Source organism: Saccopteryx leptura, chromosome 3, assembly GCF_036850995.1.
Source record: "Saccopteryx leptura isolate mSacLep1 chromosome 3, mSacLep1_pri_phased_curated, whole genome shotgun sequence".
Classification (NCBI taxonomy): Eukaryota; Metazoa; Chordata; class Mammalia; order Chiroptera; family Emballonuridae; genus Saccopteryx; species Saccopteryx leptura.
In genome coordinates, this window is record NC_089505.1 from 120,886,390 (window position 1) to 120,906,671 (window position 20,282).

Here is a 20,282-nt window from a genome sequence, read left to right on the forward strand (position 1 = left end):
TCAATATACTAATTTACTAATTACTTTGTCTTGAAGTTTTAGCAAATGAGACCAAAGTGCTCCTTTTGAGAAAGAAGCAGTAGTTCGAAAGTACAAAGATACAGATGCACTTATCTTTATTTCAGAGTAAGCTTCTTGTTATTTACCTTTATGCTTTGGGTTTTTACTGAATCTGTTCTGCTGGTCACTTGATGCAAAGACTCCCTTTTCAGAGTGGCAGCTCTATCACCTACCTTAAAGGGTAAAAAGCATAAGAGAAGATTAAAGGCAAACATTAAAACTTAAACAACATCTAGCATTTTTAAAGCAATTTGGTCAAACTTATTTAAATGCTCTCAGGAAACTTTTGAGAAATACCAGGAGAATGAGAGAAGAGAGGGAGAAAGGCCCGAGATACATAGCTGAAAATGATGTTTAGTCTAGCTGTTTCGTTCATGAACTTTAAAACTTTGAAGTATAAAAAGCGAGAGAACTTTAACCTAGAACCATGCTGATTATGATACTTTTGGAAGAAACAGTAAGATGATATTATTAACAATTTCTTCTTTTGAAGAAAACTAAAGTGGGGAGGAGGGACAGTAGGGGAAGTTCGGGTGGCAAGTTTTCGCAATAAGTCCTGAAAACCTTTGAGGCCTAAAACTCATCAAATCATCCAAAATTCCTAGTCCCTGCTTGGTTCAGCAGAGTTCAAAAGGACTTTCTAAAGTAAGGCTCCTTTAATCTTCGCAGCTTTGTAGTCAATTGTACACCCCTGTACGGCAGGAGCGAGAACAGGTCTTATTCCACTCTCAAAGCCAAGTTGGGGCAACTTGTCAAGGCTCTACTGTGGCGAGCCACTGCTTTCTACGTGCCAGTTTGACTTTATCTGTGGGCTTACTTCTAACTTTGGTGGTTACTTGAATTTACAGTAACCACCTGTAAATTTTGGTTTCCATTTCTTTATATAAGCCTATGTTTTTGCTGTTTGAAATCTCTAAGGGTAAGGCTTACAACTATTAAAAAGCAGTCCACACAGATCCCAGCACAAGGTATATGAGAAAGGTGATTAAAGAAACCAGTAAGAACATGAAAATCAGTAAACCACATGGTCTGGCAGCATTGGTGACTTAGGACAGTTTCTTCATATGTGAAATGAGAGGCTGGACTCAATGACCTCTTAAATTGAGGAGCTAGTCAGATCTGAACTGTTTTAAATGGCTTTCCTGACCTTATATGCAAATGTATTCCTGAATATGCAGATGAAGCAGGTTAAATCTGAAAGCCAAGTTGCAGCTTAATAAAATGGCAAAGGATTTTCAGTTATTGTCACTGTCATTGCTCCCACCTATAACTTAAAAAAAGAAAAGATTAAGAAGACCTCACTTGGACATATGTGCCAGAGCTTCCCTAGCAGATGGGGCACTGATAACATAATAGGAGGCTCCTGTCTGCCAGTAACTTGTGGTGCGGCCTGGGCAAGCAACTGAACATCTTTACATCTCTCTTCCAAATCAGGACCAACACTGCCTAAGCCATTTACATCACGGACCTAGCCTAAGGACTAAAGGAGGCAAGGATTAAGTGCAACATAAATGGGTAACCTCTCAAATATGCTAGGAGACTGTCTGAAAAGGTGGTGGAGTGACATCCATGTACAGACTAAAGACACTGCAACACAGAACACGTCACAAGGTATCTGAAAAGGCTTACCATGCTGAAGGGCAGGTTTGCTTGCTTTTTCACCTGGCTCACAGCAACCATATCTCTTTCTACCAAGTTAACTCCCCCGGTAAGATTACTGACTGTCTCATCCATCCCCTTGAGTTCAAGATCATTCTGTCTTTGGTACCCCACTAGGGCACTGTTTACCTCCTCTAAGGAGTTGTGAAGGTACAGAATATCCTGGAGTGGAAATAAATCAAGGTGTGGAATCTAGCGAAAGATGTATACTAGGCAAGAGGCCAGCAGCACTGAAAAACCAGCATTATGTCAAGTTACTGAAGTGAATTCCTTTCCCTGGTTTAGACCATTGATCATCTGTCTCTGCTTTGTCCCTCTACTCTAATCGCTCCCAGTTTACTACCTTGGGAGTTGTTGGGCCTCAGCTGGATAGGAGGGGAAAGAGGAAAGAGGACTACCTACATGATTCACTCTCTGGTCCCAGGAAGCTGAGAACTTGGGAATTGATTTCCCAATGTTTACCTCACCTGCTGGCAGGAAAGCTTGCTGGGTTATTAACTGAAATGTCCATTAACCTAATTTGTCAGATCAAAACTACCTTAGGAACAATACCAATTACTGAATTGGCTCATGTAGCAAAACCATAACAAGTAGTGAATTATTTAGTACAAGATTCAATTATTTTTATTGACACCCTTTAGTTACTGATTACTACATAAATAGAAATGATGACTATAGGTTTTAAAGGGCATTAAACTCAGCACAGGAATTCTTCTTAGTGAAGATTTCCTTTATTTTCAGTGTGGTTCTGAGCTCAATATCCTTTTTCCTCCTCGTTTTCAGAGAATCTTGATTTTCTAAGTTATGCTTTCTAACATTCTTAGATTTAATTTACTGTGGCTTAAAACTGCCATCACTCTGAATTAATCTGCTACCCATCCATCTTGAACATGCCCAGACTGCTGCTTTTCATAAAAAGTTTTAGGATATTCTGGTCATTTTATGTCTTTCAAGATGTGAAAAGAAATTTACTTCACTGATCAACATACAGGGAAAATAAGCAGACTGCCAAACGAGATAGGATAGCACCCTGGATCTCTATATAGCATCACACATCCTTCTCTGCCCTGCTCTGGGCAGGCAAATATGCACAAGACGCCTGATGAGGCACCACAACACTAAGCACAAATTACTCTGGCTGCCTCCAGAGACTACTATAGTCAAAGGGAGGAGGTAAGCCAGAGACAAAAAGTACCTGTTTCAAATTCTCATTGTGGGTTTTATTGTCAAGTTCTGATAGAGCTGAAGGCGATGGAATCATCTGGTTGCTTCCACTGGTCTCCTTCAAGGAGTACTGATTCTGTTAACAGGAATGGAGGTTAGTATAGGTAATAATTACTAAATCTACTTAACCATCTGAGATGGTCTCAGAACACTCTAGCTTCTCAGAAGAGGCATCTGCAGATTAATCAACCTGGGGGCAGATCTAGGAACAGGCAGAGAAGCTAGGGAACTTTTATATGCCTTGACTAGTCCAATTTCACGTACATCAAGAGATGAATACAGGCCTCTGAATGACTGCAGACAGCTTACAGCTGTACAGCGTTGAGAGACATTTGAGGACATTCCCTGAACACTGCACGGGTTTGCTTCTGTCTGTTATCAGTTACTGCACAACATATCAACCCCAAATTTTGTGGCTTAAAACAATAATTTATTACCTTGTATTTCTCAGGAATCTATGGGTTGACCAGGCTCTGCAAGGGTAGGGGCGTTATTTTTCACATGGTATAGGCTGGTATCACACATATGGCCACATCCAACTGAAAGCCTGAACATACAAGATGACCTTTCATCCTCTACACCCCCTGCACACGGCCTCTAGTCATTCTCTAGTCTAAAAGCACTGCCAAATTCTGGACCCACAGAATAGTGAAAATAATCAGACATTGTTTTAAGCCACTAAACTGTGGGGTGATTTGTTATAGCAATGAACAACTGAGACACTTCTTCACTTTTCTTTCCTTCTTTTCTGTTTTTCTTCCTACCCATTCCATCCTCAAGTGTCTTATTTGTAAAAGACTCAGTTCTTAATTCTATCCACCTTCATTTACAAATTGTAAAAATAACAATAAACATTGCTTACTGTATCTTTTAAAAAGGTGCACAGTAGGGTCTGTTTAGACAAAAAGAAAGTGGGTATCACTGCAGTTACATAGAAAAGGGAGGCAGGAGTAACACTGGTAGACTTCCTTACCACGTCACTCTGCAGTGACTCCATGGCTTTCTTGTGTTCATCCACAGTTTTCTGTATCGCCTCCACAGCAAGATGGACACTGTTCAAAGTATTACCGATGGAAGCTACGCTCTGAACAGAAGCATGTAGTTTAGTGTTTTCTTTTTAAAAAAATTTAATGATTTTATTAAGATATAATTGATATACAATAAACTGCACATGTTCAAAATATAAACTTTATAACTTTATATACACCTGTGAAACCATTACCACAATCAAGATAATACACATCATCACCCCCAAATTTTCTCATGCCCCTTTGTTTTATTTTTAAGTGAGAGGAGAGGAGATAGAGAAAGACTCCAGCATGTACTCCAACCAAGATCCACCCAGCAACCCCCATCTGGGGCCCATATTTGAATCAACCAAGCTATCCTCAGTGCCAGGGCCATGCTCAAACCAATCGAGCCACTGGCTGTGAGAAGGGAAGAGAGAAAGAAGGGGGAGAAAGAGGGAAAAAGAAGCAGATGGTTGCTTTTCATGTGTGCCATGACAGCTGAGGCTCTATCCACTGAGCCAACTGGCCAGGGCTCTTATGCCCCTTTGTAATTCTTCCAATCTCTGTCCCCAGGCAATCACTAATCTACTTTCTGTTGTTATGTATCAGTTTGCATTTTCTAGAATTTCATATAATTAGAGCAGTGAGTATGTATTTTTGATATGGCTTCTTTCTCTCAGTATAATTATTTTGAAATCTATCCATGTTTTAGCTACTTAGCATGCAGTTAAGAACATTCCATTGTATGGACACAATGCAGTTTATTCACCTGTTGATGAATACTTAGGTTGTTTCAGTATTTGACTACCACAAATACAGCTGTTATAAACATTCATGTACACATTTTTATGTGGGCATATGCTTTCATTTCCCTTTGTCATGTCTTTCTTATCATCACAATACCTAAAAGGTGAATGGTAGATCATATGGTATATGTATGTTTAACTTTTTAAAAAACTGCCAAACTGTGTTCTAAAATGGTTATAGCATTTTATATTCCCACTAGCAGTGTATAAGAACTCCAGCTACTCTATATCCTCAATACTGGTATCTGTAGTCTTTCAATTTTAGCCATTCTAGTGGGAGTGTATGTATCACTTACTTCATTTGATATTAAACACTAACAAATGGAGGTCAGTGTTTTTAATTATTTCAAGTATCTCCAAACTATAAATTTCATGTAGCTTATACCAACACAATTAACAGAAAAAAATTTACCAAAGAAGCAATTTCTCTAATTTAAAGGAACTTTTCTAGAAGAAAACCAATCTTTCCTTAAAAAAACCACTAGTTTAGCCTGACCAGTGGTGGCACAGTGGATAGAGAGTTGACCTGGAATGCTAGGGTTGCTGGATTAACTGCTGGGTTGTTGACTTGAGCATGGTCATGTCAGCTTGAGCAGGGTCACTGGCTTGAGCAAGAGAACACTGACATGATCCCAAGGTTCCTGGTTTAAGCCCCAAGGTTGCTGGCTTAAGCAAGGTGTCAGTGGCTCAGCTGGAGCCCCCTGGTCAAGGCACACATGAGAAGCAATCAATGAACAACTAAAGTGCCGCAACTACAGGTTGATGCCTCTCATCTCTCTCCCTATAAAAAACAAACACTCCCCCCCCCCCCCCCCCCCGTTTATAAATTTGGAATCCACAGGTAAGATTCTCCCACAAACTGCCTCTCCAAACCCTGCTGTAGGGAGGCAGATGCCATGAAGTTAGGAGCAAATGATGGCTTCTGAGTAAAAATGGGTGCAATCATTTTTGGTTTTGGGTAAACCAGCATTCAGAGATGAAGGAAAAATTAAATTTGGCAGCAGTTGTTATTTTTCTACTTTAGAATCCCATAAGCAACTACTGAGAAGAGTCAGATATGAATAATAGCTTACTTTGCTTTCATTAGGCCTGAGGAGGACTAGAGAACGTGACTCAGAAGCCATCTTTTAAAAAAGGACTGTCCTAAGGGAACACCCAAAAGAAAGTTACTATTTGGTAGGTGTTGGCCTTTTATTAAGATAGACTGACAGGCCCTGGCCGGTTGGCTCAGCAGTGGAGCGTTGGCCTGGCGTGCGGGGGACCCGGGTTCGATTCCCGGCCAGGGCACATAGGAGAGGCGCCCATTTGCTTCTCTGCCCCCCCCCCCTCCTTCCTCTCTGTCTCTCTCTTCCCCTCCCGCAGCCCAGGCTCCATTGGAGCGGAGATGGCCCGGGCGCTGGGGATGGCTCCTTAGCCTCTGCCCCAGGCACTGGAGTGGCTCTGGTCGCGGCAGAGCAATGCCCCAGAGGGGCAGAGCATCGCCCCCTGGTGGGTGGAGCATCGCCCCTGGTGGGCGTGCCGGGTGGATCCCAGTCGGGCGCGTGCGGGAGTCTGTCTGACTGTCTCTCCCCGTTTTCAGCTTTGGAAAAATACCAAAAAAAAAAAAAAAAAAAAGATAGACTGACAATTTTATGATGTCACATTAGTTTTTTTGTTTTTTTTTCTAGCGTGCGAGAGAGAGAGAGAGAGAGAGAGAGAGAGAGACAGACAGACAGGAAGAGAAAGATAAGCATCAACTTGTAGTTGTGGCACTTCAGTTGTTTATTTATTACTTCTCATATGTGCTTTGACTGGGTGGGGGGAAGGGGCTACAGCTGAGCCAGTGACCACCTGCACAAGCCAACAACCTTGGGCTTCAAGCCAGTGACCATGGGGTCATGTCTATGATCCTAAGCTCAAGCTGGTGACCTTGAGCTTAAGTCGGAGATCTTGGGGATTTGAACCTGGGTCCTCAGAGTCCCAGGTTGGTGTTCTAACCACTGCACCACCATCTGGTCAGGCATCCTATTAGTATTTCTTTTTCTATTAGTATTTTTAACCAAGGACTTTTATATTACACTGATAACCAAGAGTCCAAGAGAACAAGAGGTGATGCTTTCAACATTAAAAAAAAATTATACTAGTATAGAGATTAGGTATTTGAAATGAACTACCACCTCAAAACTGAGCCACTCGTAATAGAAATAGTGCCTGACATTATAAATGCACAGATTTGCAAAGAGACAACACACTGGGTAGAAGTCTCTGAGCTAGGATGTTATCTATGCAAGCTCTATTGTTAGAGAAGCTACAAGCATTCAAAGACACCTCCTGTTAGAGAATCCTCACTGGCTGGATGTATGATCCTATTGGGATGCAAGAAGACAGTAAGCTCTTGTTTGGTATTCTCAGCAACTGCAGAGTGCTTGGCACACACTGGAAGGAGCTCCACAATGCAAGAATAAACCAGTTTCCTTTACTAATGTAAGACAGCCAGAGTTGCTTCTAGGCTAAAGGCTACAGAGGCCTACTATCTTCCCACTTGGCACTTGCGGGAACAATGGCAAGAGGCATTTGGCCTTATCAAAGTTGTCCCTACTTTTTATTTAAAGTTATAAACAGATGACCATATTGAACAAATAGCAAACTACAGAGGCTGAGCACACAGTTGGTGTGGCTATAAATTAGCAAGTTTTGTTTTTGGCTTAGGAAGTTCCCCTTTCTGGAGACAATTTATATATTTATAGAGCCTGCAAATTAATCAAATTAAAGTTATCACACTAACTTTTATTTAAAGTTAAAGACTCTAGATTTGATTCTCTTGCTCCAGAATCCCTCCTTCCAGTTCATGCTGCAGGGGCTGACGCTGCTTGTGTTCCAAGTAGGCCCCTTCTTTTCCCTACATACTCTTCCCACTCAGCTCTCAAGATCCCTATGTATTAGTCATCTGCTTGGTCACCGCCTCCTGCTCTAGGCCTGAATCTTAGGGATCAAATAAACAGAAATTCCATATTAATATTTGCTTAGGTCCTAGAGCCTTGGGTATATATGAAGTGAACTGAGTAGTGAATGTACACCTTTGCCTTTATAAAATAATACATATTGTTTTCCAAAATGCCTTTTACCAATTTATACTCCCACCAGGAGTGTTTGAAAGTTTCCTTACCATATCCTGAATAAAAAATTTTTGTATTTTTTCAAATTATCTTAAAAAAATAGTAATTTAGAAATTAATTGTAATTTAGAGCAAGTCTCATGTACAATTGGTTTGCTATCATGAAGACATTGTGGTGATGAATTGAAAAGGCAAATGATGAAAAGCAAACCCACATGTTAATGTAAGAGTCCCAGCAGAGCATGCTTAGGACTTTGAGAGCCAAATAAAAATGTACAAACCTACATAAACCAGAGTTAAAGTCACATATTACAAATTAAAGGCCCAACTAACCAGACCAAAACAGAGATGTTCTGAAATCTTTAAAACACAGTGATATGCTCCATTACTGCCCTTCTGGAGCAGGTGATTACAAATGCAGGCTTTCAAAGAAAACTTCTATGAAGCTAAACAGCAGTAGGTTAATCTCAGTGTCTATACACAGCACTTACCTTCTGAAGTCCCTCTACAGTGGCGGGCAGGCTAATTAAGTCTGCCGCTGACTTAACATTGGCTTTGAGGTGGTTTACTGAAGAATTCAACAGAGAAATCTAAAAGGAAAAGGTTAACAATGAAAACAGAATTTGCACAGTGAATGCTTTCTTCACAAACTCTACATTTGACGCGGATGTCAAGGCACCGTTGGATTTTATGCGTTTCTGTGATACAGCCATTACACCTAGTTCAGTTCACACCTTGAACAGAATGGAGATCTGGGAGGCAGCGATAGTACCCCTTCCTTCCCTGCCCAATTTAAGCACTAGTACCACAGAGGGAAAGGCAGTTATTATTCTTTACCCTACTCCTGGCAGCAACAAGATCCAAAAATCTTAAATTACAAAAGATGATTATAACACAATCCTTCAACAATTGGACAGAAAGAAAGCTAATGATCAAAGATTCCGGAAGGATTTCATTTCGGTAAAAAAATAACACCTCAGTTATTTACTGAACTTTTGTTCCTGCCCAAGTGGGAACATATATTATAAAAGCCCATCATCACAAAATGCAGTATACAGGAACTGTATCCTGACAACTTGAACAGCACTTTCAACCACTTGGGGATTTAGTTTTGGTTTAACAATGTGATTAATATTTCAAACTCAATAGCTCAACCAAAGCACTACTTTGTACCCTGAAGGGGCTCAATAAATTCCCACTGACTTGCTGACTGATGCACTGAATGTATTAAAATAGGAACTGAAACAAAATAAAATGTGTCTTCCCTTCTATTTATGGATAGAATTCTAAATAGCTAGATTTCTCTCTTGGATGAATGCTGGGACATCTGTATAATATTCAATTTCAGGCTACAGATTTCATATTCTAACAACTTTGCAGTGTGGCTCAAATCATCCTCGAAAGACTCCTGTTCCATACTGCTTTCCTATCCCAAGTGTTGGAATGAGGACACAGGTCTACCAACAGCAATCATACTGAGAAGGCTTCCCAGAATAACCACTATAGTTTCTGGGCATGTTACACAAGACAAAGTAAACCTGGTCCCCTATTTTTTCCTTCAACAAATGTTTGGCATCTTCTCTGTGCCAGGAATTGCTGCAGGCACTATAGAGATAGTAGCAAATAAGACCATGAGGTTTTGCTTTCCTGGAGCTTGCATCATAGCAGAAGGTGAGAGAAAAATAAAGAAGAAACTTATCAGATAATAAGTACTGTGCAAAGAATTCAAGCAGAGCTCCAGGAGTGAGAAGCAGTATGTTCTGAACCAGAGAGTCCAATGAGAAGCCTAGGAACTTGGGAAATTAGGTTCTGTTCTTCCTCTTTCCCTTTAGAGGAAAATGTTCAAGAGCATCAAACCATTTTCATTCATTCATTCATTCATTCATTCATTCATTCATTCTTCATTCCTGCAATACATATTTCCTGAGCTCTATTTTATACCAGTGATGAATAACACAGGTGTCAGTGATCTTTTGGAGTTTGCATTTTAGTGCAAGGAGATAATTTTATATAATATTAGATAGTGGCATATATTAGAAGAAAATTAAAATAAGACAACTTAATGCGTGACCGGGTAGCTACCTTAGATTGGACAGTTAGAGAAAGCCTTTATAAAGAAATGAAATTTAAACATCTAAACCAGCGGTTGGTTCTAAACAATCAGCGGTTCAGAACCGCTGATCTAAACAATAGGAAGGAATTAATCCGACAAAAATTGAATAAAGTACATTTGAGGGTAGAGGGAATTGCTGGGGTAAAGGTCCCAGTGCAGATAAGTGCTTGGCACACCTGAAGAACAGAAACAAGGTTGGTGGCAGGTGTACAAAGTATAAGTGAGAAAGGGAAAGGGAGAAGAAGGAGAGGGAGAGGGATAGGGAGAGGGGGATATGAAAGCAGGGAGGCAGAAGGCAGAGGTAGGTAGTAACATTAAAGAAACAATTAAGGCCTGACCAGTAGTGGTGTGGTAAATAGAGCATCAACTTGGGATGCTGAGGTCCCAGGTTCGAAACCCTGAGGTTGTAGGCTTGAGCACAGGGTTAATGGCTTGAGCATGGGATCACTGACATGATCTTATGGTCACTGGCTTGAGCCCAAAGGTCACTGGTTTGAGCCCAAGGTCGCTGGCTTGGCTTGAGTCCCCTTGGTTAGGGCATATATGAGAAGCAATCAATGAGCAACTCAAATTATGCAACTACAAGTTGATGTTCATATCTCTCTCCCTTCCTGTCTCTCTTAAAAAAAAATTAAGTACTAAATGTGATACTCAATAAAGTACTGAGAAAGAATATCAGTGCAGGCTGAACTGGACAAGCTTCATTGAAGTAGGCCTCAATTAGACTCTGATGGAAAAGTAAGAGCTTTACCCATAAAAGTAAAACAGGTATCCTTCCTAGGTTAAAAGGGTGAGTGTGGCATTGGGTAATAGGTAGGAAGCAACTGCATGAATATGCCCAGGAAAACGTTTTCTGCACAGAAATTCTCAAAATGATGATGATTTATTTATTTGTGTAATTGTTTGATTAAGTTTCTCAAGAATAGTAATGGCCTCACAAATGGCCAGTGTGGCTGGTTGGCAGCTACCATTTCCCCTAAACCAGAGGAGCAGCTGAAAGCCAATGCCATCAGGATAAGGTGAGGCACCGTTCTACTTCTACCCTTGCCTCAAACTTTCTAGGCCTGGGTGTCAGCTGTCGTACTGAAAGGGTATGCTCTGGAGAGCTGACCATTAACTCTCTAATTACCAAACATCACTTAGGACTTCTTACTCACTTATAAGACCTGGTCCGCACTGATCATTAGGAATCAGCTATATTCCCATAAACTGCAAAGCTGGATTCCATCTCATAGCATTCTTTTCTTAAGAGTGGAATAATGCCAAAATCTATGGAAAATTACATCAAAGCTACATGTGTAACTAGAATGGAGAGACAAGGGGCATGCTCCCATTATGTCTGGGACTGCTGTGGTCTCTGATAGATACATTCTAGAATGTCAGACTGGATTCAAGCGTTACAGAATTATCTCTGAAAGTCACATACTATAATTCAGTCTAAAGAGCTGAATTAAGTAGAAACCATTAAGAAAAGAACCCAAATCCAGCCAAAAGATGAGTCATGACTTTTATGCATATTACATGACTTTTCATTAGCAAAATTAAAAATAGCCACTCCACACCATTTTATACTATGAAATCTGAAGGCTGCTTTTTTGCTTTGGGAGTTAAAATTAAGTGTTCTTTAAATAGTAAGCAAAAAGGTTACTAAAACAGCCAGCCACCAATGATGAATGATTATGGCTTTAGTAGGAAACTGACCTCACATCCTTTCAACCTCATCTACTGAGCACCTACTGCATTTTATAGGGGATATAAAGATGAAAGGCAGAAAGGAAAACTGGAAAAAAAAACCCAGGCACCTAGTGTAAGGTCGGTGGATAATGGGGAAAGGTCAGAACCTCGAACTTTGGCTAGGACCGCCCACAACCAAGCGCGCCAAAAGAAACTTCCCAGGAACCCTTTGGAAAACAGCGACTGTCTGCCAGCCAGTGAGATTTCACCATGTCATATTAGCTCGACCACCCTAGGGACCTTTTAAATAGCTCTCACACTGGTCACTCCTTGCGACTTCCCTGAATCCTTGTGACTCCTTGCCTCCATCTTTTCTCGGGGCCAGGGAACCTCGTCAGGGGGGATGTGCGCTGTACTCAATAAAGCCTTTTATTATTCCACACTTTGTGGCTCCGGCCCCTTCCTTCCATCTTGGCAGGGAAAATACCTTACACCTAGGACTTGTATACTTTAATGTGAGCACAGCGACACAGCTGTGTGACCCTTGGGCACACTATTTAACCTCTTTCAATCTCATTTTTCTTATCAGTAAAATGGAGCTACCACCTCCTACTGTGTAGGTCCATACAAGCAAAAAAAAGGATATCTCACATGTAGTGCCTCTAAAAGTTAAAAAGTTGCCTGCACAAAGAAGGCATTTAATGAATGGCTGTTATCAACTTAATTGCCATTATTATCATCATTGCCATTACCATGCTTAAAGCACGAAATACAGTGTATAATCTTCTAGTGTAATTAGATGCACATGCAGATACAGTAGTCCCCCCATAATACTCAGCTTTGCTTTCTTTGGTTTCAGTTACCTGCAGTCAACTGTGGCCCAAAAATATTAAATGGAAAATTCCAGAAATAAACCAATTCTCTGTTATCAGATGACTGTCATAGTATTGCAGTGCTTGTATTCAAGCAACCATTATTTTACTTAATAATGGTCTCACTGCTCAACAGTAGTGTGTTGTCAATTTGGATATGCCAGAGAAGCTGTAAAGTGTTTCCTTTAAGTAAAAAAGTAAAAGTTCTCCATTAGTAAGAAAAAAAATCACATGCTGAGGTTAAAATCTATTGTCAGAATGAATTTCACATCTGTGAAATTGTGAAGGAAAAAGAAATTTGTGCTAATTTTGCTGTTACACCTGAAACTGCAAAGGTTATGGCCCCTGTGCACAATAAGGGCTTAAGTAAGATGGAAATGGCATTTATATTTGTGGATGGAAGACACGAACAGAAAGCGTGTTCTGACTCATGTCAATGTGTTGTGCCAGAAAGCACTGAACCTAACAAACACTTTCAATGAAGTGTCCCCTGAAATGAGTGGCACCCAGCCATTTCCTGCAAGAGATGATTATACAGATTCAGGAATAGGTTTGGACTGAAAAATACAAAAATTCCTGGAGAGAGAGACCACAGTCACACAACTTTTACTATTGTATTATAATAGTTCTTTAGTATTGTTAATGTTGTTAATCTCTTACTGCACCTAATTTATAAGTGAAACTTTACCATAGGTATGCATAGAAAAGACAATATATAGAAGGTTTGGCATTATCTGTGGTTTCAGGCATCCACTGGAGGTTGTGGAACGTATTCCCCTTGGATAAGGGGGGACTACTCTGACTATCATATCATAAAGTTTCTGGACCAAGTGCCAAGAAAAAGATACAGAGCATACTACAGAAGATGACGCACTCAGGCTCTTGATGACTTTTGCTAACATATCCTTACTTCTGGCCTCCTTCCACCAAACTATGCCATAATGAAATATAAAAATCCCCCAAACACACTATATTTTTCATTTGTCTATTGGTTTTGGACATATAGTCAATTCTTGTTATTCACTGTAGATATGTTCTAGAACAGGGATTTTCAACTGCTGTGCCGCAAGAATTTTTAAAACACGCAATACCTATTTAGTCAGGGGCAATGACCTCTTTTCCCTTAGATTGTCAAGTAAAAAAATGACAATAGCAAACACAATCATGCCGTCTGGTGTTAATACTTAATCAAAATTATACCTTTTTTTTTTTTTTTTGTCAGATTGGCAAAAAATACGTTTTGGTATGCCACAGAATTTTAGTAATTAGCTTTATGTGTGCCATAAGACAAAAAAGGTTGAAAATATCTGTTCTAAAAATTCATAGCAAACACTGAATTAGTGATTACTGAACCACTGCTCCTAAGGGAAGTACAGAGGTGGGTTCCTGCGAGCCCTCTGGGCACAACATTTTTGTCAACTGATCAATATATTACTTAACTTTGTTTTATGTGTTTCTTTTAAAGACATCTTATTTAATATTGTTGAACTCTTGCCTGAATGAAGCTTATCTAACACATGTATTTTCACTGTAAGGCACAACACAGCTTTCTTGCACTTAGCAATACTAGACAGATGTCAGCACTATGCTAGATGTACATTTAAGTAGTGGAATCACAAAAACAAAAAACACCAATAACAAAAAACCCCCACAAAAGTGCAAAAACCGTGCCAATAAATATGTCATGAAAAGTAAACCTGTTTACAGTATGAGCTGAAACAAGGCCTTGTTTGACCTCAACTGGAAATGTTCCTATTGGGTAACTCAAAATTTTCACCACTGAATGTCCGTCAGTGAATGACTGTGAAAGCACCACAAGTACAGATTTTGGGGTTACAAATTTGCAAATAGGAATCTGCAAATGATGAAGATCAAGTGTACTAATGAGGACAACCTCTCTCTTTCTGCAGAATTCATCTGGCAAACTCCTATTTGCCCTTCAGGAGCCAGCTCAAGATATCTGAAAAGCCTTGATTGATGCCAGCCAGTCTGCGTTAGATACATAACTAAAAAATGCCCCCACATTGCTCATCCGGAGGGGTTCTTATTGCTTATAAGGCTGTTTAACAACTACATATTTACTTTTTCGTCTCCTCCATTTGACCGTAAGAGCCTAATGGGTAGGAATCCCAAGGCCTAACTCCATAAAAGCAGCTCATTAAACCAGTGGTTCTCTCAAAGTGTGTGCCAGGGCGCACTGGTGCACCCTAGAACAGTGGTCCCCAACCCCTGGGGCCGCAGATCGGTACCGGTCCGTGGGCCATTTGGTACTGGTTCACAGAGAAAGAATAAATAACTTACATTATTTCCGTCTTATTTATATTTAAGTCTGAACAATGTTTTATTTTTAAAAAATGACCAGCTCTGACCTGTGGTGGCGCAGTGGATAAAGCGTTGACCTGGAACACTGAGGTCACCGGTTCAAAATCCTGGGCTTGTCTGGTCAAGGCATATATGGGAGTGGATGCTTCCTGCTCCTCTCCCCTTTCTCTCTCTCTCTCTCTCTCATTCTAACTCTCTCTCCTCTCTAAAATGAATAAATAAATAATTTAAAAAAAATGATCAGATTTCCTCTGTTACATCCGTCTAAGGCTCACTCTTGACGCTTGTCTCGGTCACGTGATACATTTATCCATCCCACCTTAAGGGCTGGTCTGTGAAAATATTTTCTGACATTAAACTGGTCCATGGCCCAAAAAATGTTGGGGACCACTGCCCTAGAAGATTTCCAGGTGCGCCCTATGGTATTTCAGAGAAATATGTGCCTGTTGGGGACCAAAAAACCAATAGGGTTTTTGGAGTTTAGATTTTTGGGAGACAGAGGTGTGGGGAATTGGCTGTAAGCTGACAGTCTGCCCAACCCCCCACCTCACTTGCTTGATTAGGTTGCAAAGGCCGTTAAGCTGTGGTGCTGGATTGTTTAAACTACCCCCCATGTTCCCCAGAAAGACTGGAGGCAAGTTTATTCTATCCTTTGCTTCGTGCAAAGTAAAGAAGATATGTATGGTGGGGGTTTTCTGCACTTGGTAAAATTCTTGGGTTGCCTTGGAAACATTATCAAAAATCTCATTGATTTGCTAATGGCCCACTTTGCCCTATAAAGCAAGATGCAGTTTTTGGGTGCACTTTGTTCTTGCCAGCACCTATTACAGGGCCCTCCTGAACCCCCCCCTTTTTTTTTACAGAGACAGAAAGAGAGTCAGAGAGAGGGATAGACAGGGACAGACAGACAGGAATGGAGAAAGATGAGAAGCATCAATCATCGTTTTTTTGTTGTGGCACTTTAGTTGTTCATTGATTGCTTTCTCATATGTGCCTTGACGGGGGGGGGGGGGGGGTTCAGCAGACTGACTAACCCCTTGTTCAAGCCAGCGACCTTGGGATCAAGCTGGTGAGTTTTTTTTTTTTTTGCTAAAACCAGATGAGCCTGTGCTCGAGCTGGCGACCTCAGGGTCTCGAACCTGGGTCCTCTTCATCCCAGTCTGATGCTCTATCCACTGCGCCACCACCTGGTCAGGCTGACCTCATATTTTCTTAATTCCACACAGTTCCCACACAGGACCTGGAATTACTAGCTGCGCTGTTGCGGCATGTGCCCAGATATAAGTATAAATCCAGTTACTCTATTATACCATTTCATTACGGAAATATCACTCTTTTTGTTAACACACCATTATTATATTTATTATTAACACATCATTATATTATTTTTAGATAAATACACCCAAATAAAATGGGTAGATTTCTCAAAAAGCATGATATTGAAGAATCCAATTCTGGAAGTAAGCAAAAGTTAAGTGTAAATGAAATAGGACTTAAATGCTGACAGGTAGAATTTAATTTATAGCATTTTCCATCACTTAACACTGACCAATACGATTATACTAGAAACCCATTCATGGAAGCTTCAAGTGATTTTGGTTTAACATTAACAGAAGAAGAAGAACTGGCAGCTATATCCACTGATTGTGGATTGATTATTAAACATAAGGAACTGTCTCTTAAAGTCTTTTGGATTTCTATAAAAGAAGAATATGTGGCAATATCTAAAAAAGCTTTGAAAATTTTATTACAATTTTCAACATCCTATTTATGTGAATTAGGATTTTCTACCCTCAAAACAATTAAGAGTAAAAAGAGAGGAATTCTTCAATGTATTGACGAGGAAATGCGAGTTTGCCTTTCAAATATATGCCCAAACATTGAAGAAATAGCTAGGACACATCAAGCTCACGTTTCTCATAAACAAGAATGAAAAAACTGCCTGACCAGGTGGTGGCGCAGTGGATAGAGCATTGGACTGGGATGAGGAGGACCCAGGTTCGAGACCCTGAAATTGCCAGCTCGAGCGCGGACTCATCTGGTTTGAGCAAAAAGCTCACCAGCTTGGACCCAAGGTCGCTGGCTCAAGCAAGGGGTTACTCGGTCTGCTGAAGGCCCGTGGTCAAGGCACATATGAGAAAGCAATCAATGAACAACTAAGGTGTCGCAACAAAAAACTGATGATTGATGCTTCTCATCTCTCTCAGTTCTGTCTGTCTGTCCCTAATCCCTCTCTCTAACTCTCTATCTGTCCCTGTAAAAAAAAAAAAAAAAAAAGAATGAAAAAACTAATACATTTACACTGGGACCTGCCAAATTTACTAAATCTTACTAAGAATGTATCTATATATATAAAAAGATAACTTTTTTGTCGGTTTTTTATTTTTTAACCCCTTCTTTACGAATTCTAAAAAGCATCACTCAAAAAATGTAACATAAAAATGTTTTCTAATGTCAGAATAAATTTAATTTTGTCATATTTATTTCATTTAATTACCATAAAAGCACGCTTGGACTTTATGTTTTTTTTCTTTAATATCTGACTTAATTATTATAACATATTTCTCAGAAATTTGTACATAGTGTGCCTACAATTATTTGTAGAATTTTTTATTTATTTATTTATTTTTTTTGCATTTTTCTGAAGCTGGAAACAGGGAGAGACAGTCAGACAGACTCCCGCATGCGCCCGACTGGGATCCACCCGGCACGCCCACCATGGGGCGACGCTCTGCCCTCCAGGGGGCGATGCTCTGCCCATCCTGGGTGTCGCCATGTTGCGACCAGAGCCACTCTAGCGCCTGGGGCAGAGGCCACAGAGCCATCCCCAGCGCCCGGGCCATCTTTGCTCCAATGGAGCCTTGGCTGCGGGAGGGGAAGAGAGAGACAGAGAGGAAGGCGCGGCGGAGGGGTGGAGAAGCAAATGGGCGCTTCTCCTATGTGCCCTGGCCGGGAATCGAACCCGGGTCCTCCGCACGCTAGGCCGACGCTCTACCGCTGAGCCAACCGGCCAGGGCTATTTGTAGAATTTTAAATGTACCCTGACATCAAAAAGTTTGAGAACCACCTGACTAGGCGGTGGCGCAGTGGATGGAGCGTCGGACTGAGATGCGGAGGACCCAGATTCGAGACCCCTAGGTCGCCAGCTTGAGCGCGCAGCCCCACGGTCAAGGCACATTTGAGAAGGCAATCAATGAACAACTAAGGTGTCGCAACGAAAACTAATGATTGATGCTTCTCATCTCTCTCTGTTTCTGTCTGTCCCCGTCTATCCCTCTCTGACTTTCACTCTGTCTCTGTAAAAAAAAAAAAAAAAAGTTAAAAAAAAGTTTGAGAACCATTCTATTAAACATTTGCTGAATTCAAAGAAAAGGGAGGAGATGCCCTACAGTGGTTGAGTATGGGCATGTGTATGAAATCAGAGGTTTCATAAATAAAACAGAAAAGTGAGATTTTAAAACTAAAGATATTTTCAACGCAAAATCTGATTTTAACTTATTTCAAACTAATGGCTTTTTTTTTCAGGCTGCATAAACTTGAACTCATTGTGATAAGGACTATCCTTGTTAACTGAGCTAATAAGTTTTCTTGTTAGGCCACTTTGAACTGCTTTAAAAAACTTGTCACTAGCCTGACCAGGTGGTGGTGCAGTGGATAGAGTGTCGGACTGGGATGTGGAGGACCCAGGTTTGAGAGCCTGAGGTTGCCAGCTTGAGCGCGGGCTCATCTGGTTTGAGCAAAGCTCACCAGCTTGAACCCAAGGTCCCTGGCTCGAGCAGGGGGTCACTGTCTGCTGTGGCCCCCCAGTCAAGGCACATATGAGAAAGCAATCAATGAATAACTAAGGTGTTGCAACAACAAACTGATGACTGATGCTTCTCATCTCTCTCTGTTCCTGTCTGTCTGTCCCTATCTATCACTCTCTCTCTGTCTCTGTAAAAAAATAAAAATAAAAAAAAATAAAAAAACTTGTCACTAAAAGAACCTTTTTCTTTCTTTCTTTTTTTTAAGCAGGCTAATTCAGTTTTATTTTTATTGTATAAGGTTATGTGGTGGCCACAGCTGGAGCCTGAGATCTCTACACAGAAACTCTGGGGTGGGTCTTTACAAGATGGGTCAGTGAGTTCCTGACAGGGAGATCTGGTGAATAGTCTCTTTCCAGAGGTCAGGGGTGAGATAGCTGTAGGTCTCAGAAATGGCATTCAAGGTGGCCTTGGCAAAGTTGCCCAAGTAAAAGCATCTTAACTGACAGTTACCCTTAGATATAGGAATGTACTTAAATATTAATTTTATTTTTATACTTATTTTGGTCTAAGACAAGTGCCTCTCCATCAGAGATGTGTAACAATTTTAGAAAATTACTCAGAAAATAATGAGCTCCCTTTGGACCAACATAAAGCTCGTTAACACCACTTGATCACTAAAATGGAAACAGTTTCAGTTCAATCTCTCCTAGTTTTATAAATGAAGCCCAAGAACTGAAGTAAACTTTTGTGCATACCTTCTTTCTCAGGTACTTTTTGCATTAAAAATAAAAGCAAGGACAGGAATAAAATAATTTTGTTTCTAGATTCCAAATTAAAGAGAACTGAGAAAACAAAATAGGTAACAAAGATCTGAAATGCCCTGTGTCCTCTCACACCAAGTACAAATTTCCCTTTTGACTCTTCTGATATTTACAAGGAGATGGGAAATAGCTGACACTGCCTGCTCTGTCTGCATCCTGAAAGATCTCATGCTCGCTCAGAACTATAAACACGATGGCTATCTAAACCGGATCTCCGCTTTGCCTGTGAGAGATGCTAATTATCCCCCAGTGCTTCACCGCGGTCAATTTTCAGTTGATTTAATCTCTGGCCAAACTGCTCATTTGCTCTGTGACTACAAGGTCACAGTTTATCCTATTCTTTTTGAAAAAAAAAAAAAAGCGTGAATACTTACTTTTTCCTAAATACTAAGAGTCCAAGGATAAATATTGCAATTAGTCAATTATTTCACAAATGATTTTCGAAAGTGAAATAGAACTGAATAGAAGATAAAGTATCATAAGGCATCATGATATTACGTGTAAGCTAATATTTTCAGAAACTTATTTACAAGTATGTATGTGTTTATTGGATAATGATGTAAAACATTCTTTCTTGTGGTTTGTAGGCGTAAGTTTTGAAGCTGTAGCCTAAGGCCACTATATCTGGGTCTTCAGTGATGATTTGCCCCATTCCAGCACTACTGCTGAAAGGGGAGGGTAGCTTCAGAAATATGCATAAGCCCTTTATCCTAAACAGTACTCTTTGCCACTGGCTGATTTTGAGCTTGGTAACTTCATTTTGGGGAAGAGAATACCCTCTCAGCCCCAGTGAGGACGGCATATCTATTTTTAAGTACTTAGCAGGTGTACGATTCATTTGGTACTTGAGTTTTCTTTTCAATGCATGGCTTTCCTAAATA

General features: G+C 40.4%; 1 protein-coding gene across 1 annotated transcript in view; it reads right to left on the bottom strand.

Moving 5' to 3' along the window:
• Window positions 1–20,282, bottom strand: part of EFCAB14 (EF-hand calcium binding domain 14) — a 45,636-nt gene that overhangs the window by 14,186 nt on the left and 11,168 nt on the right. Inside the window, exons 4-7 of the mRNA XM_066376199.1 lie at window positions 8,345–8,443; window positions 3,917–4,027; window positions 2,915–3,019; window positions 147–233 (exon numbers count right to left, since the gene is read on the bottom strand). Of these exons, the coding sequence (XP_066232296.1) occupies window positions 147–233; window positions 2,915–3,019; window positions 3,917–4,027; window positions 8,345–8,443 (402 nt within the window). The remainder of the gene's footprint in view (window positions 1–146; window positions 234–2,914; window positions 3,020–3,916; window positions 4,028–8,344; window positions 8,444–20,282) is intronic.